The 26,669-nt window shown below is 34.1% G+C and overlaps 2 protein-coding genes across 5 annotated transcripts; both read left to right on the top strand.

The window, feature by feature from the left end:
* Positions 1-2,397: 2,397 nt before the first annotated feature.
* On the top strand, positions 2,398-2,871 carry LOC123922535 (agamous-like MADS-box protein AGL80). The gene has a single exon (XM_045975246.1). The coding sequence runs from the start codon at positions 2,398-2,400 to the stop codon at positions 2,869-2,871; it is 474 nt and encodes a 157-aa protein (XP_045831202.1).
* A 10,408-nt stretch (positions 2,872-13,279) lies between these two features.
* On the top strand, positions 13,280-20,255 carry LOC123923267 (trafficking protein particle complex subunit 4-like). Of its 4 annotated transcripts, none has more exons than XM_045975955.1 (4): positions 13,280-13,429; positions 16,405-16,485; positions 17,069-17,237; positions 19,919-20,255. In XM_045975955.1, the coding sequence occupies exons 2-4, from the start codon at positions 16,426-16,428 to the stop codon at positions 20,113-20,115; spliced, it is 426 nt and encodes a 141-aa protein (XP_045831911.1). In that variant the 5' UTR covers positions 13,280-13,429; positions 16,405-16,425; the 3' UTR covers positions 20,116-20,255. The 4 variants fall into 4 exon arrangements, with proteins under 4 accessions (XP_045831911.1, XP_045831912.1, XP_045831913.1 ...); XM_045975956.1 differs by lacking the exon at positions 13,280-13,429 and adding an exon at positions 14,965-15,130; XM_045975957.1 differs by lacking the exon at positions 13,280-13,429 and adding an exon at positions 15,054-15,098.
* Positions 20,256-26,669: the final 6,414 nt, after the last annotated feature.

Here is a 26,669-nt window from a genome sequence, read left to right as displayed (position 1 = left end):
GTGAGTTTGGGCTGGATTTTTTATATTGTCCAAATTACCCTTCATTTTAAATTCAAATAACACAATGGTTCTTTTTTATTAAGGTCTTCCAACTATCACAATTCTTGCAGAAATTTAAATAAGGTACATTTTTTAATTGCAAAATTTTATTAATCTTTGATTTTTAATTTCATAACATAAGAGTTTTTTTTTTTTGACATAAGTTAGACACAGGCAGGCGCGGAACGCGCCTGTCTAGCCCGCTAGTATACATAGGGGAGATATTAAATTACACCAGTGTAACATTTTAGTGATGTTACACCGTTCAATAACGCTTTAACGAAAACAACTTTTGCAAAATTAACCGTTGGATTGAAATTTTATATCTTATAGATTATTCATGTTAAATTTTACAAAAATCTAAAATTATTTGATATGTCATTAAGATTGATCAATATTAACGGTATTTAATAAAAACGTATAATCCGTTAATTTTGACGAGTCTAAAATATTTAATATTTAATGATACAAAATATTTAATACGTAAAGAGTTGAATTCACAAACTTAACATTTAATGTTTACCACGTTTATTTTCTTAACATGTGCCATATATATATATATATATATATATATATATATATATATATATATATATATACACGTAAAATAAAAAATATATAAATAAAAATTTATTTCTAACCCCTTCTTGTATTTTTCTGACTTTTAGATATAAGAAGAAATGAACGGTTATGAAACCACTTTTATTTTATTTTTTTTATTCAAAAATATGTACAATAATGATGTGGCGTGTTGATGTATTTTGATTGACTGACAATGTAGAAGTAACAGTACACTGACAGTGAATATCTATTTCAATTTAGGCTTAATTAGTAAAATGGTCCCTTAAAGATATTATTGGTTTTACATTGGTCCTTTAAAGAAAAAAATGACCAAATAGATCCCTTAAAGAAAAAAAGGTCCGAATAGGTCCCTTAAAGACATCTCCGTTAATTAGTTTGGTCCCTTAAAGACATCTCCGTTAATCAGTTTGATCCCTTAAAGATATCTCCGTTAATCAGTTTGGTCCTCGAAAAAATGGACGGAAAGGACCAAACTGATTAACGGAGATGTCTTTAAGCGACCTATTCGGACTTTTTTTTCTTTAAGAGACCTATTTAGACCTTTTTTTCTTTAAGAGACCTATATGAAACCAAAAATGTCTTTAAGGGACTATTTTATTAATTAAGCCTTCAATTTATCTCACAATAAAGAAATCTACTAAAGTCTTTACAAAAAAAAAAAAAAAAAAAAGAAATATGCTAAAGATATATTTTAATATGGAAATCCAATGAATTACTTGCTCATATTACATAAATTCACAATTGGAATATTTCTACCAAAAAAAAAATTCACAATTGGAATAGATATCTGATTTCATATAAATATCTAATTTAATATTGAATAAACTCACAATATAGAAATCTAATAAAGAGATATTTTAGTATGGAAATCTGTTAAATTGATTTCTCATATTGCATAAATTCACAGTTGGAATATATATCTCATTTCGTATATATATTTGATGGGTCTTGCTAACTGTGCCTTAAGGGCACATGTTAAGAATCCAAAAGTAGAAATATTTTCTTAAATTTTGTATAATTAATTTGTGATCTAATTTAAAAAGTAAAGTAAATGCATTAATTATGATAAAATATTTCTTTTTTTGAATCAGTAATGTGTGTCCTTTGGACACATTTTAGTTTTTCCCTTATTTGATTTCATATTGCATAAACTCATAATTAAAAAATCTAATAAAAATAAATTTTAATATGGAAATTCATTGAATTGGGTGCTCATATTGCATAAATTCATAGTTGGAATAGATATTATGGTAAAATATTAACCTTTGAATTTTTCCTAAAAAATACTCATTTCATTTTTTACAGATCTTCATCATCATTTTCTTTAGTAAAAAATAAAAATAACAACCAATGAGATCAAATTTAATTTTGATTTAAGTGTAAAATTTGATTGTTGTGAATGAAAGTAGAGGATCTAAGTTCTATTTTTTTTGTTTCTTTACAAGTTTTTTTTGTTAAAACTTGATTAAACTAAGAGTAACAAAAATTTAATTTTTCAATAAAAGTAGTATGAATATAAAGTTAACTCAAATTAAATTATTTCCTTCCAATGATTCTATATAAATTAAGAAAATATCTCTAGAAGCTAAATAAATCAAAACTAATACTTTTCACCAAATTTGCTTTTTGGTAATAAAATTATAATTATATATCTCCCTAATGGCCCTATAAATTAAGAATTAATCTCTAGATGCTAATCACAACAAATAATTTTCACCCAATTTTCTTCTTGCTCATAATAAAGTTTTACTTTTTTTTTTCTTTCTTCATACCACCATGGGTAAGAAGGTGAAGCTTGCATTCATAACCAGGGACACAGCCAGAAAAGCAACATACAAGAAAAGGGTAAAAGGTTTGATGAAGAAGCTCAATGAAATCACAACTCTATGTGAAATTAAGGCATGTGCTATAGTGTTCAATCCTGAGGATCTTGAACCACAAATTTGGCCATCCATTCAAGGAGTTCAAAGTGTGCTGACCCAATTCATGCATGTCCCCGAATTCGTTCGGCATCGAAAGATGTTGAACCATGAGAGTTACTTGAAGGAAAAGACTCAAAAGCTGAATGAGAAGCTAAAGAAACAAATGAAGGAGAATAGGGAGATGAAGATGATTCTTCAAATGTATCACTACCTTGAGAAATGGAACATTCCTGAGGATTTAAGTATTGTTGATCATAATGATCTCACATATGTGATTGATGAGAAAATGAAGATGATGGAAATGGACATCAATGATCAAAGGGTATAGAGAGGTTTGTGAGTGGTAGTTAAAAATATGTCATTTTCATGTTCTTGATCAATGTTGGGTGGGATCAATTAAATGAGTCATGTGTTCTTGTATCTTATGTGTTCAATTTTACTTTGAGTGCGAACTAGTTAATTTCTTTAAGTTTTTTTAGATGTTGGTCATTTTATTAATTAGTTCTCAAATTGGATAAGATGATCTTTGAGCCGGATAGTGAGTCTTAGAAAAGAAAAAATCTTTGTGGGATCTTTGAGCCGGATAGTGAGTCTTTTTGAGCAAATTTAATCTCCAATAGATTTAAAATTATTTTGGACCAGACATATCACCAAAATAATTTAGAGAATAGGAGGTTTGAGGCTCATTTTAATTTCGGGCTCACTTTGATAAAATAAGTATTTTTCAAGGATTTATTCATGTTAAAGATAAATTATCTAGGTCAAATATATCTCTATATCGACGAGGGCAAGTCAAAATTCAACCTAGTAATAGTACACATGAGCTTGTCAAGCAACGGTAAAAATTACGACACAAATATTCAACCATATGTGATTTCATAAATACCGACTTAGTGAGATATGATCCATATATAATAATACAACAAACGACCCGATTTAGTGAGATATGATCCATAATAGTGCAACAAACAAATATATATATTTTTGAAAAATTTGGGCATTTTTTGGTAAAAAAATAAGAGTCAAAGTTCGTTGACTCCATATATTAAAATTTAGTTTGACACTGAATTTCATCCATTCATTTGCTTATTCTAAATATTTGCATTTATTCGTTTAATCATTAATTTTAGTCTAACTAAAAATAAAAATAATTAGACATATTCGTTATAATTTTGGTCACATACATTCGATTAATATCAACAATATTAGAAGTGGTGTTTTTTATATACTAAAATACTTCAATAATAATCATCCTCTTTTTTTTTTGTTTTTGTAGAAATAAAGAAATCTTTATCCGCAACAATCCCAAAAGTGATATATAATATATTGAATTTAGTGTTGATGTGTTAAGTGGGAGTCATATTAGACCTTATACAATGGCAAATCAAATTCAACACCACTTTTTCACTTCACAACACTCCACATCATTTTCTCTTTCTTTCACATAATCATTCAACACTTATTCAACTTTTACCCTCTCCAACAGTTTTTTCATTCAACACTCTACCCCACCACTTTCTCTACCCCACAACTTTTTATTTCATATTCTTATTTAAATTTATATTTTTGTTTTTATGATTACATAAAATTACAATTATCGATTAAAATTAAATTAAAATAATTAACACTTAACGATTTATTTTTTAATTTTTTTGTAATAAAAACAAAATTTATTTAATGAAATTATACGTAATATTGTTGGGATCCATTTCACTAAAAAAGATTAAAACTTCAAAAGAAAGACTAATTAGAAAGATAATAATAGATTAAGATAGTGAAAAACTTGGTTTTTTTTCTGTGTCCAAATGAAATGAACCAAGTTTCTATTTGTAGAGAAAAAAAAATCACGAATTTTGGTAAAAAAATAAAAAATTAATTTGCAATGAGATAATTGAGTTCAAAGGATAAAAATCAAAAAAATCCAGCGAACCAATCAGCAGCTGACAAGTGGCACCCTTTTATCTTAAAAAACACATTATCTCTCCGCCATCTGCCACACACGCGCCCTGTCCGCGTCCGCACGTGTGACGCACGCGCCTGGCTACGCAAATGAAGAAGAGCCACGCGTCCCCCTTTATGCAGTTTCAACATGTTGAATTCTTTCATCATCTCCCTCCTCCACATCACATTAAACACTCCTCCTCCAATGGTTTCAACATGTTGACCTTCATTCAACACCCCAAATTCAACACCACTACACATGGTCTTAGATGAAAGAGTTTATGTTGAACAATATATAATTATTCAGAAGACTCATACATGTATTAACATTTTGGATAAAAATGTGGTGTTCAAACTCACTTGTGTAGTTGGTCTTAGTCCAATTCAATGTATAGAGCCACCTCAATGTTGCTCACTAGAAAGTTCCAACTTTGATACTATACCCAGTTCAACTTGTTGGAGGAACATATGAGTGGTTCCTTGTGATGAATCAAGAACACAGAGTTTCAGACTTGATGGAGAGATATTGACGTGTCAAATTTGAGTTATAAGTCCCCCAATGCATGAACCCATACACTTAATATTGTTTGGTGAAGATATGGTCTCCAGACTCACTTGTATCAATCGGCCCGTTAATATTATTATGGTTGTTAGTTCCTCTTGTCTGGGCATGTGTTTCCCTTATGAACTCACAACATCCCTATAATAATATTGCAACTTCCACTCTTTTTTTTTTATAAGCAATAATAATATAAGGGAGTACAAGGGGTATTCAATCCCTTGTACAACAAAGCAAAGTATCATATGCTTTGGAGACATGTCAAATGATCAAAACACCAATTAGAAAAAGAAATACAAGATTTATGACCATACCGGCCACTAACCCATGCCCAAGATACAATTTTGATGTCGTCCAAAAGAGAAGAAGTAGAGGGAATGGCTCCATTAAAAATCACATTATTACGAAGCTTCCAAATATTCCACGTTGTTGCCAACCAAATCACCTGCCTAACACGCTCGCCATTTTTCATTTTAACCAACTCACCAAATAGTTTAAAATGGTGTCGGCCTTCAGCCCCTATCGACAAACTCTTCCCAATCCAATTAAAGATCACTTCCCATACCTTTATAGTAAAAGGACAGTGGAAAAAAAGATGGGCACAGTCCTCGTGAGAAGAAAAAAAAGCAAAAAACACAAGGCAAATCATGCGAATTAATCAAAATACCTCTATGGTTGAGCGCCGTCTGATCAGTGCATTTTGACACATATTTTATGGCTTTGTACTTTGACGTATTGGAAGCTTTTCTAGCCTAATATTAACTTTTTACCATGTTTCTAAACTTTGGGTCATAATTGAGCTCTAATGTATTCCTTTGATTAATTTTCGAATTTAATTGCATGTTGATCCTTCTCAGTCCGCAGGTCATAACTTGAGCTACGAGTATCGGATTGAAGTGTGCGAATATGCGTTGGAAAGACAAGAGAAAGAGCTACAACTTTCATGTTAAGGCCAGAACCCAGTTCGGAGCGCAAAGCAGTCAAATATTTACATTTATGTTTCAGACTTTATGAAAATAATGTAATTTCGGGTCAAACTTATGTTTTTCGACCCGTAGCTTTTTAAGCCCAATTTTCTCTAAGTACTTAAGCAAAAACACAGCTAGGGTTTCAAGGACAATTGAGTATTCACGCAAAATAGAAAAGAAGGGCTGCTTTGCTCTCATGGAAGCCTAAAAACCCTAGGTTGATTCATTGGTATACGGGAGCATCGTTCATGACTTCTTGAGGTTCAATTCTTAATAGTAATTCAGTTTATTTATTTACTGTCTTCTCTTATCAATTCATGCTCTTTATTTATTTATGAAACTCGAATATAGTGATGCTTAATCTCTGTTTCGAGTTATATATTGCGAGACTTTTCGGATTGATTCATCGCTTGTATGACTAGTTCGAATAGGAATTGATATAGGTTTTTTCGCGCTTAGCAAAAAAGGGTTGGTCGAACTTTGTCATGATACAAACCGTGTTCTAAGTGACGCTTGTTCACTACCCATGGTTAGTTGAACACATTCTTTGCTTAATCGAATGAATTCGTATAAAACTGCTTATCGCTTGTATAATCGGTCTTATAAACCAACCAAGGCATGAATATATAAACAATATTTTATGTGAACCGAGGATAGAATCATAACGAAGTTTTCCTAAAACCAATGGAATGATCGTCTTTTTATCAATTGAATTTCTAATACTCTTTCGATCTAAACAAACCCAAAACCCCCTTCTAATTGTGTTATTCATTGTTCTTATTTTTACTAATTATTAAATTAGAGGTCCTTGTGAGACGACCAAGGTTAACTACCTTGTTACTACTTTTCTTAATTAAAACTTATTTTGATCACGAAACGACAGTGATCAAATTGTCGCCGTTGTCGGGGATCTCTGATTAGGATTAGTAAAATTTAGAACTAACTAATGTTACTAACACTTTTTGTTTTGTGAGTTTTTTTTGTGTTTCAGGTTCTGACGTTGAATTTTGCGGTGAAGCTGAAAAATAATTAATTTTCGGTTGATATCTCAGATTGATCCGAAATTTGGTCCACAAATCCGAAAAAAATCAAGGAACAAAACGTTCGTATCTTTGATACGAAAATTGAGGCTGAAATTGCGAAATTCCTTCGTTTAGACCACTTTTTATTTTTTTTTGAATTTTCCATACATTTAAAAAAATCCCAAAAAATTATATTTAGATTTGTTTGATTTTTAGAGATTTTAGGTGTTAATTTTAATTTTTTATTAGTTTTTATTTGACTCGGTTTTTATTTTTCTCTTCATTTTATTTAGACAAAAAAAAAAAACAATAAAAAAATGGGAGATTCATCGGACCAGTTGGCTTATATCATAAATTGCTTGGATGCAAGAAAACAACAATCTTGCTATCAAAATTATATTCCAACTGTGATGTGTAATATTTGTTCTTCGAGTTTTCATATTAGTGATGATTGTCTTATATTTTTAGATACTTTTTGTGGTGAGACGCAATTTGTAGGTAATTTTCAAGGACAATACTATCAAGAACAAAATTCATATCCTGCTGAGCAGCCTATTTGGTCACATCCACAGTTTCAGCAAATTGATTCATTGGTGGTTGAGCCACAACCTAGTTTGGAAGAATTGATAAAGCAAATGGCTGAACATAATAAGCAAATGGATGAATGGGTGCAATCCTCTCTTCAAAGTTTAGCAGTCCAAGTTGAGCAAATAGTCTCCAATGCCCATTTAATTCAAGAGAAGAAGATGTTGCATGATGATGTACAACCTGCTGCACTCTTAGAGGTAATGCAATGTGATACAAGTGTTGATGAAACTCCAGGTGAGCTCATTGAAACAATACTTGTTTCTGTTGATGAACATAAAATAAATAACACAAACTCAAGTGAATGCATGAAAGAGAATGTTACACCACAAAATTTTGATTTGGATGAATTATATACTTCTCTTGAAGTAGGTAAATCTTTTGAAATTGTTGCTTGTAAATGTGGTGTTTGTAATGTTTGTCATAAGATCAGTGCAACCATTTTAGGTGAAGACATTTTGATGCAGACAACCACTTGTGCAGAAATTCAAATAAATTCAATAACTCTTGAAGTTGACACCAAAAATGTGGATTTTAGTCGGAAGTAACTATTGCCTATAGCAGAAAAATTGTTGGTGGAGCCTCGGATTAAGCCACGCAACATGCAGTCGTCCTTCACCATTTATGCATCTCTTCCACCTATTTTACCTGACTCACCAGTTAACTGTGGATTTTGTGATTTCCATGCTTTTGTTAGTGCAGGTTCACTATTTGTGCTGGCTATTCCTCCTAAGCCACCAGATTTTGCACTATTATACAAGTTCACGTGTTGTTTGCTTTTTCTTGTTTCATATGTTCGTAGTGCAGCAAGGCCTCCACCTAAACCATCAGACATAGAAGCTACAGTTGTTACACCTTGACCTCTCGGGTGTGTTCCTTCCTTATTCTCTCTTTATGCTTATTGTTACATTGCGGACAATGTCTGATTTAAGTGTGGGGGGAACATTTAGTCATTTTATTTTTTTTGTCAATTAAAAAAAATAGTAATAATAAAATAAAAAATAAATTTAGCATGCATGCAATTGTTATGAGTAGTTACATGTTTTAGGACTAGAGCAATATAGCCGTAGGATTGGTGAAATTTTTGGAAATTCTCGTTTTCATGCTTGATATGATGATCTTTGCACCTTAATGCACAACTGCTGAAAAACTTGCAAACTTAGTAGTGGCTTGATAAATCTTTAAAATACACAATCATTATCCTAAGTTGTCTGAGTATAGAATATGATAAAGAGATATGATTAGGACTAAGTTTGGGGAAAATCTGGATTACTTGATTGTAGGATCATGGCTAGATTAAATGATGGGATACTACACAATAAAAAAATAAAAATTAAAAACAAAAATATAATAAGTTCCTGTGCCCGAAATTGGAGGAACAATAATGAATATGTTGAGTTCCTGTGCCTAAAACTGGAGGAACAAATGTTGTGTAGGGTGCTCTATTCGGAGTAACAGGTTGGACTCATTACAAGTGAGATCCCGTCAGGTGAAAAGGTAGAGTAGCACCTAAAGCATAACTAAAATGAACTTAAGTAGTGTCCCTGCCAATAAAAATCAAAAAGCTTGTGAGAACAAGAAAAGAATAGCTTCCCCTCAAGCTGAAATCTAAACTCAAACTCTAAGTTGTAGGAAAGAAAATGTAGCTTAGTATCTTGACTGTGTAGTTTTTGAGAAGGATCAAGTCATGACTCTGGTTGACAGTAATAGGTAGTACACAGTCACACACACGCTTGATTATCATTGACAGTTGATATACAGGAGTTATGCCAATCTTTGAAATACAATCCATGGTTTGAACTTGAATCTTAGAATGTGTTGATTGCTTATGACGTTGTATCATGCTTTGTTATCTCTAAAAAAAAAAAAAGTTTTACTTCGGTCTTTAAACTTGAGTTTTTGCTCAGGAGAGCAAAAGAATAAGTGTGGGGGAATTTGATCAGTGCATTTTGGCACATATTTTATGGCTTTGTACTTTGACGTATTGGAAGCTTTTCTAGCCTAATATTAATTTTTTACCATGTTTCTAAACATTGGGTCATAATTGAGCTCTAATGTATTCCTTTGATTAATTTTCGGATTTAATTGCATGTTGATCCTTCTCAGTCCGCAGGTCATAACTTGAGCTACGAGTATCGGATTGAAGTATGCGAATATGCGTTGGAAAGACAAGAGAAAGAGCTACAACTTTCATGTTAAGGCCAGAACCCAGTTCGGAGCGCAAAGCAGTCAAATATTTACATTTATGTTCCAGACTTTATGAAAATAATGTAATTTCGGGTCAAACTTATGTTTTTCGACCCGTAGCTTTTTAAGCCCAATTTTCTCTGAGTACTTAAGCAAAAACACAGCTAGGGTTTCAGGGACAATTGAGTATTCACGCAAAATAGAAAAGAAGGGCTGCTTTGCTCTCATGGAAGCCTAAAAACCCTAGGTTGATTCATTGGTATACGGGAACATCGTTCATGACTTCTTGAGGTTCAATTCTTAATAGTATTCAGTTTATTTATTTACTGTCTTCTCTTATCAATTCATGCTCTTTATTTATTTATGAAACTCGAATATAGTGATGCTTAATCTCTGTTTCGAGTTATATATTGCGAGACTTTTCGGATTGATTCATCGCTTGTATGACTAGTTCGAATAGGAATTGATATAGGTTTTTTCGCGCTTAGCAAAAAAGGGTTGGTCAAACTTTGTCATGATACAAACCGTGTTCTAAGTGACGCTTGTTCACTACCCATGGTTAGTTGAACACATTCTTTGCTTAATCGAATGAATTCGTATAAAACTGCTTATCGCTTGTATAATCGGTCTTATAAACCAACCAAGGCATGAATATATAAACAATATTTTATGTGAACCGAGGATAGAATCATAACGAAGTTTTCCTAACATCAATGGATTGATCGTCTTTTTATCAATTGAATTTCTAATACTCTTTCGATCTAAACAAACCTAAAACCCCCTTCTAATTGTGTTATTCATTGTTCTTATTTTTACTAATTATTAAATTAGAGGTCATTGTGAGACGACCAAGGTTAACTACCTTGTTACTACTTTTCTTAATTAAAACTTATTTTGATCACGAAACGACAGTGATCACCATCCTTGTGGGTAACCTTTTTAGTAATAATCTCCATCCGAAACACAAGACTTTGGACGGTATGTCATTCCTCCAAAGTTGTCTTATGGGTGTCAACAAATTAGGATCCAAAACCTCAGAATGTCGCTTTTCTAGAAGAACATTATAACAAGGCTTGACGGAAAAAAGTCTGGTTGAATCAGGCGTCCAACGCCATTTATCAGGATTGACAGGATGTAAAGAAATTCCTACCAACAGCTCTGAAAGATCTGTTGCTTGTTGTATTTCACTATTTGACAAATGGTTAATCCACTCAAAACCGCTAATCCTATCGATTATCATAACATTTGGTTGCACCTCTTTAGTAAATAGATTAGGATATAAATCTCTAAAAGGTTGATTCCCAAGCCACCTAAATTTCCAAAACCCCGATGTTATCACCATTACCGACTCACCCTCTCACATTCATCTTTTAAACAAATCTTCATCAGCCCATATACCCGATCCTACTACATCCTTCCACCAAATAGAAGATTTACCTCCGTGCATTAAAAAATTCCCGCCCAGCAAATGAGTGGGTAAATGACTATATCTGAACCGTAATAACTCAGCCCACATTGCTTCATTGTCAGACAAAAATCTCCATTTTGATTTGCACAACAATGCCATGTTAAACAGTTCTAAATTCTTTACCCCAAGTCCACCTTTCTCTTTGGGTAAAGAAATTTGATCCCATTTAACCCACCATAATTTTTTATCTTCTAACCCCCCTCCCCATAAGAAATTTCTTTGGATCCTCACTAATTGTTTCAAAATGCAGCTAGGAACCTTGAAAAAGGAAAAAAATAAATAAAGAGGGAGACTAGATAGTACTAAGTTAATGAGAGTAATCCGCCCTCCGAAAGATAAATGACGACTATTCCAAGTACTAAGTCTTTTACTCATAGCATCGACCAACGGTTTCCAATTCTCTCGCCTTCTTGGGTTAACACCAACCGGGATGCCCAAAAATTTGAACGGAATAGCTTCTGATCTACAAGACAGAAAAGAGGAACCTGCTTCTAGAAGTCGAGGATTAACATTTATGCCATATATCTTGCCCTTCACAAAGTTAATTTTAAGGCCTGAGACCGTTTCGAAGCTTCTGAGTAGTGCTTTAATAGTCCAAATATTATCCCATGTACCTTCACCCATCAAAATAGTATCATCCGCAAATTGGAGTATCTGAAACTGGAGGTTGTTTTTAATCTGATACCCCTTGAATTTACCTAACTCAACTGCTCTTCTCATTAGACCTGCTTTTCTTAATTTTTGTTAGGCTAAATTACACTTTTGCCTCCCTAACTATCATAAACTTGCAATTTTTCCCTCTAATTTTCATAATAACACTTTTAACCACATAATTGCAAATCATTTTGCAAAAGGCTGACCACCACTGATTTTGACAAAGTCAACACACACGTGGGCAGTGGATCATATGTCATGTGTGCATTAACTTGTCAAAATCAGTGGGGGGTTAGCTTTTGCAAAATGGGCTAAAGTTAAGGGGCCGAGAGTCTATTATGAAAGTTAGGGGACACAAATCACAAATTTGTGAAAGTTAGGGTTCCAAAAATACAATTTGACCTTGTTTTAATATACCATCATATCTTTAGTCTCCACACTGTCATTTCCTAGTTTCAAATGAAGTGTTTCATTGATTTGTTTTGAGCATATTTAATCTCCGGTGAATTTAAAATTATGTAGGATAACACATATCACAAAATTAATTTAGAGAATGGAAGGTTTGAGGCTCATTTATATTCAAGTTCACTTTGATAAAGATCTTATGGATTTGTTCAAGTTAAAGATAAACTTATCAGGTCAAATCTCTATCTTGATGAGACCAAGTCAAAATAAAGTTGAGTAATAGTACACGTGAGTTTATTGAGCGACCGTAAAGAAAGTGACACAAATTTGGTCCCCTGAAATGCTCCTATACCCCCCAAAATCCAAAAATACCCTCAATCTGGTTTGAGTTTTGTTTGGAACCTACGAACCAAAAATAGGCGATTTCGGAACCTACGTTTCGAAATGGTCTTACATGACCAATGTGCAGGAACCTAGCACCAGTTACGTTTTGGCTCGGTTTGCTCATAAGGAAACATGGTTAAAAATTGATTTCGGAATCTATGATACAAACATGCATAATTTCAAAATCTAGCTTTCGAAATTCAAAAAAAAAAAAAAAAACAAAACTATCATTTCGGAACCTATTTTTCGAAATTATGCGTGTTTGTATCCTAGGATATGAAATAACCTAAAGGATAATTTCGTAAGTTTGAGGGTCTGAAAGTAATATAGAGAATCACAAGAGTGATTTTCTTTGATCACATCTCATTTCATAAACATCGACATAGTGAGATATGATCCATAATAGTGCAACAAACAAATAGAGTGTCTCTTTATTTCTCTATTTTTGAAAAGAATGAAGACTCGAAATAGATGATTGAAGAATGCGTTAAAACTCTGATGGATTTCTTACAAAAGAAATTGTGTGAGAACTTTATAGAGAGAAATGACAAATATACCCCTGCTTACCTTTTTTCCCCCCTCCCATCTCCAACTCGTGAGAAACAGAGCACGCGGATACACAAACGACTGAACAAGCGACCTAACACCACTGTGATCGCACCACCACCACCACCACCGTTCAAGGACCCTTCGATTTCATTCTTGTTCTTCCGGTACTTCTTCTTTCCATTTTCCTTTTATTCCTTTTCAATAACCACTTTGCAACATTTAGGTTTAGTTTCTTACAGTAGATTTATGCACTATACATTTCAATCTCATAGAGTTTCTAATTCCTAGTGTTTAAATTAACTCTGAAACGATAACAATCATTATCAATATAGTTTAATTTGAACACTAGTTAGGTTTTGTTCTTGAATCTTGAGTTAATGTTAACATTGTTAAGGTTGTAAAATTGTTAAGGTTGTATGTACACTTGTTCCTAAATGATTTTTGAATCCTAGAGAGTGTTTAGGTTGTAAAATTGGCTAAAAGGAGTCAGGTGGTGGCAACAATGTTCAACCCTCATGCTCTGATAAATAGCTGGGTGTGTGCTGTCTTGGTTATTTGTGTATATCAGTCAAGGGGCAAATTTAGGAGCTGGTGTTTGTGTTTGCTGGTGTAGCGGATTTAGAGCTTAAGTTAGCATGGACTCGGCTTCGGATTGTCTGCTATAAGTTAGCATGGACTCAGCTTAAGTTAGAGCTTAATTTTGTTGATGATCAACTTTAACTTTATGCTTATTAGTTGTTACAACTTAATTTTTTGGTATATAATATAATTTGCATTTTTGATTTATAAATTAATTTTTTTTTACGGCCCCCCCCACTACTTTTGGCTAGCTCCGCCACTGAGAAGGTCACTAATCTAATCTGGTTGTTGAATCGGATTTGTTACGTAATTACTTAACCAATAAAAATCGGCGAAAAACCACGGGTTTATTTTTTTTATTTTTTTTTCTAATTCAAAACACGCCGTTTTTTTTATGAGTTGGGACACTACAGTAGTATTATATATGAGGCTCAGAACTCGATCCCTACAATGTTGTCAAAAACTCCCTTCGGTTCCTATTAGGAGTATAAGAAAAAGTTCACTTTTTAAGTTGATTGAATAATTGATGCCAGATACACAAGTTATTCAAAGAACCTGAAAAGCGAATTTTTTCTTATAATAGATACCAGAGGGAGTAGTTGTTATAGGAGTGCAGTACTGCTATAACATGGTGGAATTTGAACAAAATATTATTGTCCTGCGATAGGCTATTTAGGGCCGATATGGATGGGCTTATTTGAGCTTATCTACTGATATAAGTTTTGTGAGGCTGTTTAGGAGAACTTATTAAACTAGCTTATGACATAACTTATGACATTGTTCATAAGCTATTTTCAGCATATTTTTGTAAGTCCTCCAGTATAGCTTATGAAACAACTTATAGCTTATACGGAAACAATTTAACTTTATTTTATCTTTTGCTATAAAAATAGTTTATAAGCTATGTTGTTTATTATCCAAACACGGTCCTCCAGTATAGTTTATGAAACAACTTATAGCTTATACTAAATTTAGTCAGGGGTGGAGCTGCATATGGGATGGGCAGTGCTGCGGCCCGCCCCATTTTTTAAATTTTTAGAGGTAATTACTATAATACCGTTACTAAATATTGGGTAATTACAAAAAGCCCCTAAAAATCCTATCCTGTCTCTCAGATTCTCTCTCGTCTCAACCTCGCTCTCACCACCAGCTCTTCTCTTGCATCTCACCTCGCTCTGCCGCTCACCATCACCGATTGGCTTCGAGTTCGATAACAGCCGCCAGACTCTTCATTCTTGATTTGTTTTATGCGAGGTTATTGATTTCTGAGGTTGATTGATTGTGAGGTTTGAATTTGATTTGATTTATTTTTGCTGTTTTGTTTGATATATTTTCTTTGTTTTGGTAGCTTTCGCTCATAAGTTTATAAGAAATTTACACTTTATGATTAGTTTTCTGATTTTTATTGTCAATTATTTGCCAATGAAAAATTAGATAGAATTTGTAGTACTACTTTAATTGGAATTTTAATCAGAGATCTTAACTTCACTATTGGATGGAATGGTATAAAATAAAATATAGTGAAATAAGGTCAAGAGTGAATGGAAGATGATAGAGCAGAGAAAGATGGAAGAAATACTTCACATATTGCACTCATTTTCATTCAGCCAGCCCTTGTTTGTATCCATGGGTTTCATTGTAATCACAAACTTGCTGATTTTTCATGAATAGAGTCTATCTATACCTTAAAACAGGACTACAATTAAATTTAATGTGGAATATATCATAATTAAATTTAATAGGGTAGTCGAATTTTGGAAATTGGGGCTAATGACAAAAAACCTAGGCTTTGATTGTGGATAATGCTGTCATTGCCAGTGACATAGTTCACTATCTAATATGTAAACAAAAGGTTTGAAGGGGGATATAGACTATAGTTCTCAAGTTGGATATCAATAAGGTGTATGATCATCTGTGTTGAGATTATCTTGTCGAGATCATGTTTAATCTTGGTTTTGCCACTCAATCGGGTTAAAGTTTAATAGTAGATTTAGTGACCAAGCAATGAATTTTAAGGTGTTTTAAATCATGTAGTTTCATTCCAAAAAAAAATAAAAATCATGTAGTTTAATTTTTTGATGATCAAGTATGTGCTTATTACAACTTAATTTTTTTGTAGTACAATATTATTTGAATATTTGATTTGGTGGCCCGCCCGAATTTTATAGTCTAGCTCCGCTACTGGTCGCAGTACTAAAGTGTTGTCAAATAGTGATTATTCAACCAGTTTGGCATTGTAGCATAGTGGAATATGAACAAACTGCTATTTTTTGTGATCTCCGATTGACAACATTGGATACCCAATACTAACAAATCTCTCTCCCCTGCAAATTAACCTATAATTTGTCTATAAAAGAATTGTATTCATTGTAGTATCATGAACCAACTAACTACAATTGATTATACAAAATTTGTGTTTCTATGTTTTTTTAGAAGTAATTGTTAGAATAGTTTTTTATGCTTGCATGTATCAATGTGATGTAGCTGAAGCAGGGACAATTGGCCCATCAAGTTTTGCAACAGAATTTTAATGAAGTTCTCAATTGTTTATGGATTTCAGATTCTAGCAAAGGCTTTTGGAATGGCAGCGATTTATAGTCTTTACATCATCAACAAGTCTGGTGGATTGATCTACTATAAGGTTCCATTATTTCCTACTATGTACTTGAAATTCTCTTTTATTTTGTTTCACGAATGATATATTTTACTCAAAGTTGGTATCTTTGTTTTATGCGTGTGTTGGGTTGTTATTCAGGTCACATTGTAGAGTGAAATTCAGCTGATAATAAATTTTATTAAACATGACTAAGACACCTTTGTATCCATTGGTTTCTCAGTATATATTAGTGGTGTTAAGCTACGTGTCTCTTAGAGATTTCAGTATATTTATTTAAGAAATTTGTTGAATCGTACGATAATTAGGATATTACTTCACTTAGCACGATGGAAATAATGATGATTCAATCTTCCTACTTTGTATTAAACAATAGTAGTAATTTTAGTTATATTGGCAGACTTGCCGCAATTTTTTAGTTATCTTTGCAAAGCCCAACAAAGACTTGAAAAAACTGTAATAGCCGTTAGACAAATCATAATGGCATCATTTAATCCGTATATGTTAACTAAAAATAAAGCTTTGTTGTTGTTGCACTGTTGAGTTAGGGTAATATTTTTTCTTTTTAATTGAAAACTATGAATAATTTGTTAAACTCTTTGATATTTAGGATTATGGGTCAGCTGGACGAATGGATACCAATGATACCTTACGGGTGGCTAGCTTATGGCATTCAATGCATGCCATCTCTCAGCAGCTATCACCTGTGTCAGGTTGTTCAGGAATTGAACTACTACAAGCTGATACATTTGATCTTCATTGCTTCCAATCACTAACAGGTATTATTTTAAATTAAATAACTAATTATTATGTTAGGCAGTCACATTGTGAATAAAATGAAGAATGAATGCCAAACATAATGTGCATATTGATAAATGATATATCATACATCGAATAGCAACATTTGATTTTTACCCACACTGGTATATATGCAGCCTTGCGAGTACTTAGGGTCCGTTTGGTAAAAATAAGCTATAAGCTAGCTGATAGCTGATAGCTGAAAAGCTAGCTTATAGCTGATAGCTGAAAAGCTAGCTTATTGAAATTAAAGTGTTTGGTAAAATTAGCTTTTAAAGTGGTTATTAAATATAAAATTACATAATTGATAGTGGGTAGTTTATTTTTTAGAGTGGGTAGTTATTAAATTAAAGGGTAAAAATGGAATAAAGTGTAAAAAGCTATAAGCTATAAGCTCAAATGCTACTTGAAATAGCATCTGAAAAAAAGCTATAAGCTAGTACAAAAAGCTTGTTACCAAACACCTCTAATTTTTTGAAACAAGCTTATAAGCTCATATAATAAGCTATAAGCTAGCTTATTTGTGTTACCAAACAGAGCCTTAGTGTAGCCAGGTTTTAGTGAAAGATGGTTTAGTAATATAAATATATCGGAAGATCTTGAATATAGATAATTTTTTGTGACACAAGTCTTACTCATTTATGGTGCTATGGAATTTCACCTATAGAATTACATTGTTATCTTCCAGGTTTTGACATGCTCTGCTAAGCTGCAAACACTTTGACATAGTTGTATATTTTATAAAGTTATATATCCTTATTTCAAGGAGGCTGGGACATAAAACTTGAGTGAAAAATTGTATTTGAATATGTAGGAAAAGGAGGCTTCAAATAAATAATTTTGTATGTAATGTCATTTTTCAGATAGAGGAATGCTAGGGTCACACTCACACTCACTAACACACCCCTTTAAACACACTCCAATATATTCATGCCATGTCACCCTTTATATAAACTTTACCTGATGACCGGATTGGCAAGTGAGAGACTATTTTATATTTTTTATTTATTTTTTATTTGTATTATTAATCGGATTGAATTTTTCATCTTCTAGATCCAGATTTACAAGGTCAGAGAGACAATTTCATTTCTCTAGCTACGAGCTCTCTTTACGTTGCCGCCAACTGTGTTCTTTGTTAGAATCAGATATACAAAGTAGAGAGAATAGAAACCATGACGGCTAGGGTTTTAATAATATGACAATGGTATTGATTAACTTGTCAAAAGCTTACAAAGCAATATATAATAATACTTAATGGGCTACTAACCTAAAAGCTCAATAACATAAGTTCTATTATCTAACACTTTCCCACAAACTCACGATGAGTCAACATGACATATCGAGAGTTTGTCAAACAAAAAAACGAAGAACATACTTAATGATAAAAAAATTCTAAACTTATTATTTTAATATTCTTCACTTGCTTGTTCTTTGCTAGAGAGAGCGATTGAGAAAAATGAGTAATAACCAAGTTGAATGCAGTTGTTATCTCCACCTTGTTATCTTGTTCTTCCTTATTGTTACGGTGGTTGTGCGAGTGGAAGTTCTGAACAGTGTGACTTGTTCACCGGAACTTGGATGGTGGACGAATCATATATATCTGTTGTATAAACCGGCTGCGTGTTTGGTAACCACTACAAGGAAGTTCATTTTTTTATTTTAAATTCTGCAAATTTTCTCATGAAGGAAGTTCAATTTGAAGACATTATTCAAAGTAAAGATTTGGATCGGAGTTGTTCGTTCACATTACAGATTTTCCATTTGTTGTCTTGGAAAACAAAATAGATGTTGAGCGAGTAGTTATTTCTGAAAAGAAAGCAAAGGCCTGGTGTCTTTTGACATGCATTAACCAAGAGACCAGGTGATAGAGACCAAATCTGCAGAGATATTGGTACAAGACTTGGAGGAGAGAGTGAAGGTGGAAGATGAGAAGTTCAATCCAAATAATCCAAATAATAATTTAAAAAAAAAATTAAACTCTCTCCACATGCAAATCCGGTAATCAGGTAAAACTTAAAAAAAAAAGAGTGATGTGTCATAAATATATTGGAGTGTGTGGGTGTGACCCTAGCATGCCTCTATCAGATATTATACTAAGCACTCACTGCATAGTACAAATTTTCTGAATTCCTTGTTGAGATAAAAGATTTTTTTTTTCTTCTTTTGTTAAAATTATCAGATATTATACTAAGCGCTCATTGCACAGTATAAATTTTTTGAATTCCCTGTTGAGACAAAATAACTTTTTTCTTCTTTTGTTAAAATAAAGACAAGTATATGTTTGATTATATATTCAAGACAAGAGAAAATAAATTTATCTACACAATATATGACTTTCCTAGTCTATGTAAAGTTTGTAAACTAAAGTAAAGGTTGCAGGCATGTGCTTCTTCTGATTTGAATGATGATGAACTTGATAGTTTAGATATTTCTAGATGTTTGGCTTCTGTACTAGTTGTTACAACTTGCAGTTGAATTTTATGTAGCGCTGTCATCTTAATTGGCTCTTTCCATTCATGGTGATGAAGTACTATTCAGTTTAATATCAGTGGCAAATTGAAGCACTATTTACTAATTTCCTATTCCATACCCTTGTTTAGATTTTAGATTTTGATATAACTTGTTAATCATGCCATATGAAATTAATTCTTCTCTCTAACAGGGACGAAGTTTTTCGCAGTTTGTGAGCCTGGCACTCAACAAATAGAAAGTTTATTGAAATACATATATGAATTGTATACTGATTATGTTTTGAAGAACCCCTTCTATGAGATAGAGATGCCTATTCGATGTGAGCTCTTTGATATCAACCTAACTCAGTCAGTACAAAAGGATCGTGTTGCACTGTTGGGTCAATAAATCGCTGCCCTAGGCCAAGTGTTGTTGATGACTGTCTTGTAAGAGATGCTACTCTGTTTTATTGTACCTGTACTATGTATTTTTTACAGAAAAACTTTTTATGATTCAAATTCAAATATATGATATTCTTCATTTCCTACCATGTTTTTCCCATACAAATTATCTGTATCACTACCTATTTGGTCATATTTTTTAACCATATTGTTGGAATATATTTAGTTTCCTAATTTGTTATTTTAAACATATCATTATTTCCTTTTATTTCTCCTAAAATCAAGGAGATAGCCAGTTGTACTTTTATTATAAATACCAGCCTTGAGCTGAGGAATAAATTAAAAAAAGCATTCTCTCATATTTTTAACATGGTATCACGAGACCTAGGTTAGGGTTAGAGTGCTACTGTAAAGCTTTCCACAACTAGTGGCAAGAGTTCGGGGCGCAGCCCCGAAAAAAATTTCTGTTCGACCCGTTCTTTTACCCGACCCATTCCCATACCCGTTTAGCCTCTCATGGCCGACCACAACAAGTGGCCTTCCCTAGGCCAGGCCTATACCGGATCCTCGGTCAATAACGATGGCCAACCTGCAAGTGCTGGCCGCGGAAACGGAGGAGGTGGCCGCGTAGACGGAGCTGGCCGCGGAGACGGTGGTGGCCGTGGTGGTGGGATACCAGACTTCGGAAAGATACCAGACTTTATCGCTACCAGTAGCGGTAATGGCGGAAACAACGAAAACAGGAATAAACCTGTTTATGGTGACAGAGATTTCAACACAGGCTTCAAAGACAAGGAGGGTTCCTCCCTCAAGGTCGATATTCCTAAGATGAACGGGAATAACTATAATCAATGGGCCCAAACTGTTCGATTGGTATTGGATGGCAAAGGAAGACTTGGTTTTTTGACGGGTGCTTTCGCTGAACCGGCACAAGGAGACCCACTTCACCAACAATGGAAGTCTGAAAACTCCATGATTATTGCCTGGTTAGTAAGCACTATGGAACCTGGCATAGGCAAGCCTTACATGTTTTTGCCTTCAGCAAAGGATGTGTGGGAAGCTGTTAAGGACACATACTCTGATATCCAAAACGCCTCTCAAATCTTTGGTTTAAAGTCACGATTATGGCATGCTAAGCAAGGTGACCGGAATGTAACTACTTATTACAATGAGTTGCTAACCTTGTGGCAAGAGTTGGATCTTTGTTATGATGACAATTGGAAATGCGCAGAAGATAGTGTTTTATTTCTAAAGAGGCAAGAGAATGATCGTGTGTTCATGTTTCTCGCTGGGCTGAATAAAGACCTTGATGAGGTAAGAGGTCGAGTTTTGGGAAAGGTTCCATTGCCAACTCTTCGTGAAACTTTTGCAGAAATAAAAAGGGAGGAGGCACGACAAGGAATTATGATGGGCAAGACACCTCGCATCTCTGAATCTGAAGGCTCAGCTTTGGCAACTAGAAACCCCTACGAAGGAAAAAAACCAGACGAAGTTCCTCGATGTGATTACTGCAACCGCGAATGGCATACGCGTGAAGATTGTTGGAAGCTCAAAGGCAAACCTCCTAACTGGACTCCTAATTGGAAGAAGAAGAAAGGTGGTCGTGCATTCCAAGCAAGTAATTCTGATCAAGGACAACAATCTACTTCAACTCAGGGTCCATTCACTACGGAACAACTAGAGAAACTGTTCAAACTCCTCGAGTCTCAAACTCCCTCTTGCTCTGTAGCAACAAAAGGTAACTCTGTTTTTCTTAGTGTCAGTCCCAATCATACTTGGATAGTAGATTCCGGTGCCTCTGATCACATGACAGGTGAATCCGCTTTGTTCTCTTCATATAGTCCATGTGCAGGTAATCAAAAAATAAAAGTCGCAGATGGCTCTTTTTCAGCCATTGCCGGTAAAGGGTCAGTTGTGTTGTCTCCAATGTTAACTCTTAAAAATGTCCTTCATGTTCCCAACTTGTCCTGTAGTCTAATGTCCGTTAGTAAGTTAGCCCAAGATATAAATTGTCAAACTAATTTTTTCCGATCTCATTGTGTCTTTCAGGATTTGAACTCGGGAAAGATGATTGGCAGCGCTGAGGAGAGTGGAGGACTCTACTACTTTGACATTGGATCTGCATCACAACTACCTTCTGAAACAATAAGTTCCTGCTTTGAGTCTTTTTCTGTTTTGAATAATCATGATGACAATATTATGTTATGGCATTTACGATTAGGTCATCCTAGTTTTCCCTATTTAAAACACTTGTTTCCAAAGTTATTTCGTAATAAGGATATTTCTTTGTTTAAATGTGAAGCATGTGAATTTGCGAAACATCATCATTCCCATTTTGCAATACAGCCTTACAAACCATCAAAACCTTTTTCTATTATTCACAGTGATGTTTGGGGCCCTAACCGTACAAGTACACTATCTCTTAAGAAATGGTTTATCACCTTTATCGATGACCATTCAAGGGTATGTTGGGTGTACTTGTTAAAGGGGAAATCTGATGTTTGTCAGGCTGTAAAAGATTTTTGTACAATGGTGCAAAACCAATATCAAACTAATATTCAAGTCTTTAGAAGTGATAATGGCAAAGAATATTTTAACGCTAATTTGAGTGATTTTTTTCTTAAAAATGGAATTATACATCAAAGTTCTTGTCCTAATACTCCCCAACAAAATGGAGTTGCAGAAAGAAAAAATAGACATTTATTGGAGGTAGCTAGAGCTTTACTTTTCTCAAGTAAAGTACCAAACTATTTGTGGGGTGAAGCGGTTTTGACTGCTGCCTATTTAATTAACAGAATGCCTTCAAAAGTTCTCAATTTTCAAACTCCAATTGATACTTTCAAAGAATGTTTTCCTAGTACTCGTGTTTCAAATGATTTGATATTAAAAATTTTTGGTTGCACAGCCTTTGTACATGAACATAAGAATGTTGGAAAACTCGAACCACGTGCTATAAAATGTGTTTTTGTTGGATACTCCCCAACCCAGAAGGGATATAAATGTTTTGATCCAAAAAACAAGAAAATGTATGTCACTATGGACGTTACATTTTTTGAAAACAAGTATTTTTTTGATGATACTCATCTTCAGGGGGGGAATTTAAAGGAAGACTCGTTTCAAACCGAGGACATGAGTTTTTTTAATAATTTATCTTTGCCGGAATCAGAAAGTTCTAAGACTTACAGTTTTGCACCAACAGAAAATGGCCATGATTCTTTATCTGAGCCTACTCCTGTTATGAGTAAGGAACTTGGTGAATCTGAGCCTACATTTTCTCATGAAGAAAATCATGAGAATTTTCAAAGTAATAATGATGATCTAATTGAAATGCCACAAAGTAGTGAGTCATCTAAAGAGAATAGGTTTGAAGCAGAAAACAACATTTGGAAAGGAAAGGTTTTTGTGAGAAAGAATCACAAAGGAAGTGATGAGTCCACATCTCAACAGTGTCATGAATCTGAACCGGGGAATGATCAACCTCCTAAAAACCGAAAAGGTAAGTCTATCTCTGTTTCTGAGAGTCGTATCTTGTATCCCGATATAGATGATCCAGTTGCTGTTAGAAAACCTGTTAGATCTTGCACTAAACATCCCTTGTCTAATTTCATATCATATTCAAAATTGTCTTCATCATTTTCTGCTTTCACCTCAAAATTGTCTAGTGTAGAAATTCCAAAAAATGTACAGGTTGCTCTAGAAGTTCCAAAGTGGAGGGAAGCTGTACTTGAGGAGATGAAAGCCCTTGAAAAGAACAAAACTTGGAGTATTATGACACTACCGGATGGGAAGAAGACAATTGGATGCAAATGGGTGTTTACTGTGAAGTATAATTCAGATGGGTCAATTGAAAGGTATAAGGCTCGATTGGTAGCTAAGGGGTTTACTCAGACCTATGGTATAGACTACTCAGAGACATTTGCTCCTGTTGCTAAATTGAATACTGTTAGAATTCTCTTATCTGTTGCAGCTAACCTGGATTGGCCCCTACATCAGTTAGATGTTAAGAATGCCTTTCTCAATGGTGATTTAGAAGAAGAAGTATATATGGACATTCCTCCTGGTTTTGAAGACAGGTTTGGATCAAATGTATGCAAACTAAATAGGTCTTTGTATGGATTAAAGCAATCTCCTAGAGCTTGGTTTGAAAAATTCACTCAGTCCATGAAGAAACAAGGGTACGTTCAAGGGCAGGCTGACCACACCTTGTTCACAAAGTTCTCCCAAGATGGGAAAGTAGCTGTCCTGATTGTTTATGTTGATGATATTGTTCTTACCGGAAATGATACAGTTGAAATGGGAAGAGTAAAAGAGAAATTAGCAGCAGACTTTGAAATCAAGGACTTGGGATCCATGAGATATTTTCTTGGTATGGAGGTTGCTCGATCAAAAGATGGTATTGTTGTTTCCCAGCAGAAATACATCATCGATTTATTGAAAGAAACGGGAATGAGTGGATGTCGACCGGCAGATACCCCTATGGATCCTAATGCAAAACTTTGGGAAAAAGGTAATGTTCCTGTTGATACCGGAAGATACCAGAGATTGGTTGGGAAATTGATTTATCTGTCACATACCAGACCAGACATTGCGTTCTCAGTTAGTGTAGTAAGCCAGTTTATGCATGCTCCTTTTGAGGAACATCTTGAGGCAGTCTATAGGATACTGAGATATTTAAAGGCAACTCCCGGAAAAGGATTATTTTTCAGGAAGACTAATGAAAGAAATGTGTCTATCTTCACCGATGCTGATTGGGCAGGTTCGATTACTGATAGAAGATCAACTTCTGGATATTGTGCCTATGTTTGGGGTAATCTTGTGACATGGAGAAGCAAGAAACAAGGAGTTGTAGCAAGAAGTAGTGCAGAAGCTGAGTTTAGAGCTATGGCTCAAGGTATATGTGAAGGATTATGGATCCATAGAGTCTTAGAAGAACTTAAGATGAAAATTGAGCTTCCGTTGAAATTGTACTCTGACAGTAAAGCTGCCATTAGCATAGCTCATAACCCTGTTCAACATGACAGAACCAAGCATATTGAGATTGATCGACATTTCATAAAAGAGAAGTTAGATGCTGGAATCATATGTTTACCTTTTGTAACTTCAAGTCAACAAACTGCAGATATCTTAACCAAAAGTTTGGCAAGACCCACCTTTGAGCATTTGATAGGCAAGTTGGGCATGACAGATATCTATGCACCAACTTGAGGGGGGGTGTTGGAATATATTTAGTTTCCTAATTTGTTATTTTAAACATATCATTATTTCCTTTTATTTCTCCTAAAATCAAGGAGATAGCCAGTTGTACTTTTATTATAAATACCAGCCTTGAGCTGAGGAATAAATTAAAAAAAGCATTCTCTCATATTTTTAACACATATGCAATTTGTTATCGATGTGATGGTAATGGTACATATTAGGTGAATAAAAGTAGTTTGGCAGTCAGTTAGTTAGATACAAGGTTAGATGGTTTGATTGTTGTTCAATATGGTGAATTAATTTAGTAAAACTAGTTTGTTAGTCAGTTAGTAATTGAGCCCCAAAGCTTATTAGGATTGTGATTTAAGTTCCAAACATCCTTAGCAAGAAGAGAAATATTGTTGGCTCTAGTAAAATGAATACCAAGACATCCCTGACCAGTGACCTTCTATGCCAGTTAATCTATCTGGCATAGACTTGCTTATTGTTATTCCTGTATTTTTTTTCTTTCTTCTATGCCAGTTACTCTTATTGTTGGTTCTAAGAGTAACTGTTTACCAATTCACCCATTGGCTAGACTTGCTTACCCGAATAAACTGTGTTGCACTTCTGCAATCTGACCAGTGACCACAAAGACTTGTTTACAGCCACATATTCTGCATAGATTGAACTGGCATAGAAGTGATGACAAACTTGGGAATGGTCAATCTGCTATGGGCTTAGAGTCAACTTATCATTTCAAAATTATACATTTGTTTATCTATGAAGGTTATTCTGACATGGTTTCAAATTGGTCTATGGGCTTAGAGTCAACTTGTCTAAGAGTAAACTTATTGGGAGGTGAACGTGGATGACTCATTCCTCGTGATGACATTTATTTTTCCGAACTGCAAGACAGGTTAGTGCTAATTTGCAGCAGACATCTACTTGGAAGCCAATGCTAACTTAATTCTGTCATTAATTATATACATATCTTCTACATCTCTGGTGGATAAGTCTTCTGTATGAAAGGATGTGTTGGTGGCCAAATAAAAGGTTTAGGGATTGGTGGGAGTCATTACAGTTTAGGCATTCCTATATCTATCTCCTCTATTTGATAGAAAGATACTTGTTGGTTGGGACTGGCTTTAGGTGGGGAGGTGGACTGTGGATTGGTGCTTTGTGCGCGTGTATCCAAGAAGGTTGGGAATGGTAGCTCTATTTCTTTTTGGCAAGATATGTGATTGTGTGGCAGCCCACTAAAAATTTGCTTTCCCAAGATTAATTATTTGCATTTTCTGAGCAGATTTGGAAACTGAATAGATGAGTGAGGTATGGGTTTGGTAGTTTAGGTGGCAAATGCGCCTTTGTTTGGGAATAGGCTCT

This window comes from Trifolium pratense, linkage group LG4 (assembly GCF_020283565.1).
Source record: "Trifolium pratense cultivar HEN17-A07 linkage group LG4, ARS_RC_1.1, whole genome shotgun sequence".
In the NCBI taxonomy this organism is placed as follows: Eukaryota; Viridiplantae; Streptophyta; class Magnoliopsida; order Fabales; family Fabaceae; genus Trifolium; species Trifolium pratense.
The sequence above is the reverse complement of the archived record's forward strand: the minus strand, read 5'-3'. Positions and strand labels throughout refer to the sequence as shown.

Excerpts from the sequence above, each read along its gene's own strand:
- LOC123922535 (XM_045975246.1), top strand. The coding sequence starts at position 2,398 with ATGGGTAAGAAGGTGAAGCTTGCATTCATAACCAGGGACACAGCCAGA.
- LOC123923267 (XM_045975955.1), top strand. The coding sequence starts at position 16,426 with ATGGCAGCGATTTATAGTCTTTACATCATCAACAAGTCTGGTGGATTG. Across the intron at positions 16,486-17,068 it reads GTGGATTGATCTACTATAAG|GATTATGGGTCAGCTGGACG; the intron begins GTTCCATTATTT and ends TTTGATATTTAG. Across the intron at positions 17,238-19,918 it reads TTGCTTCCAATCACTAACAG|GGACGAAGTTTTTCGCAGTT; the intron begins GTATTATTTTAA and ends TCTCTCTAACAG.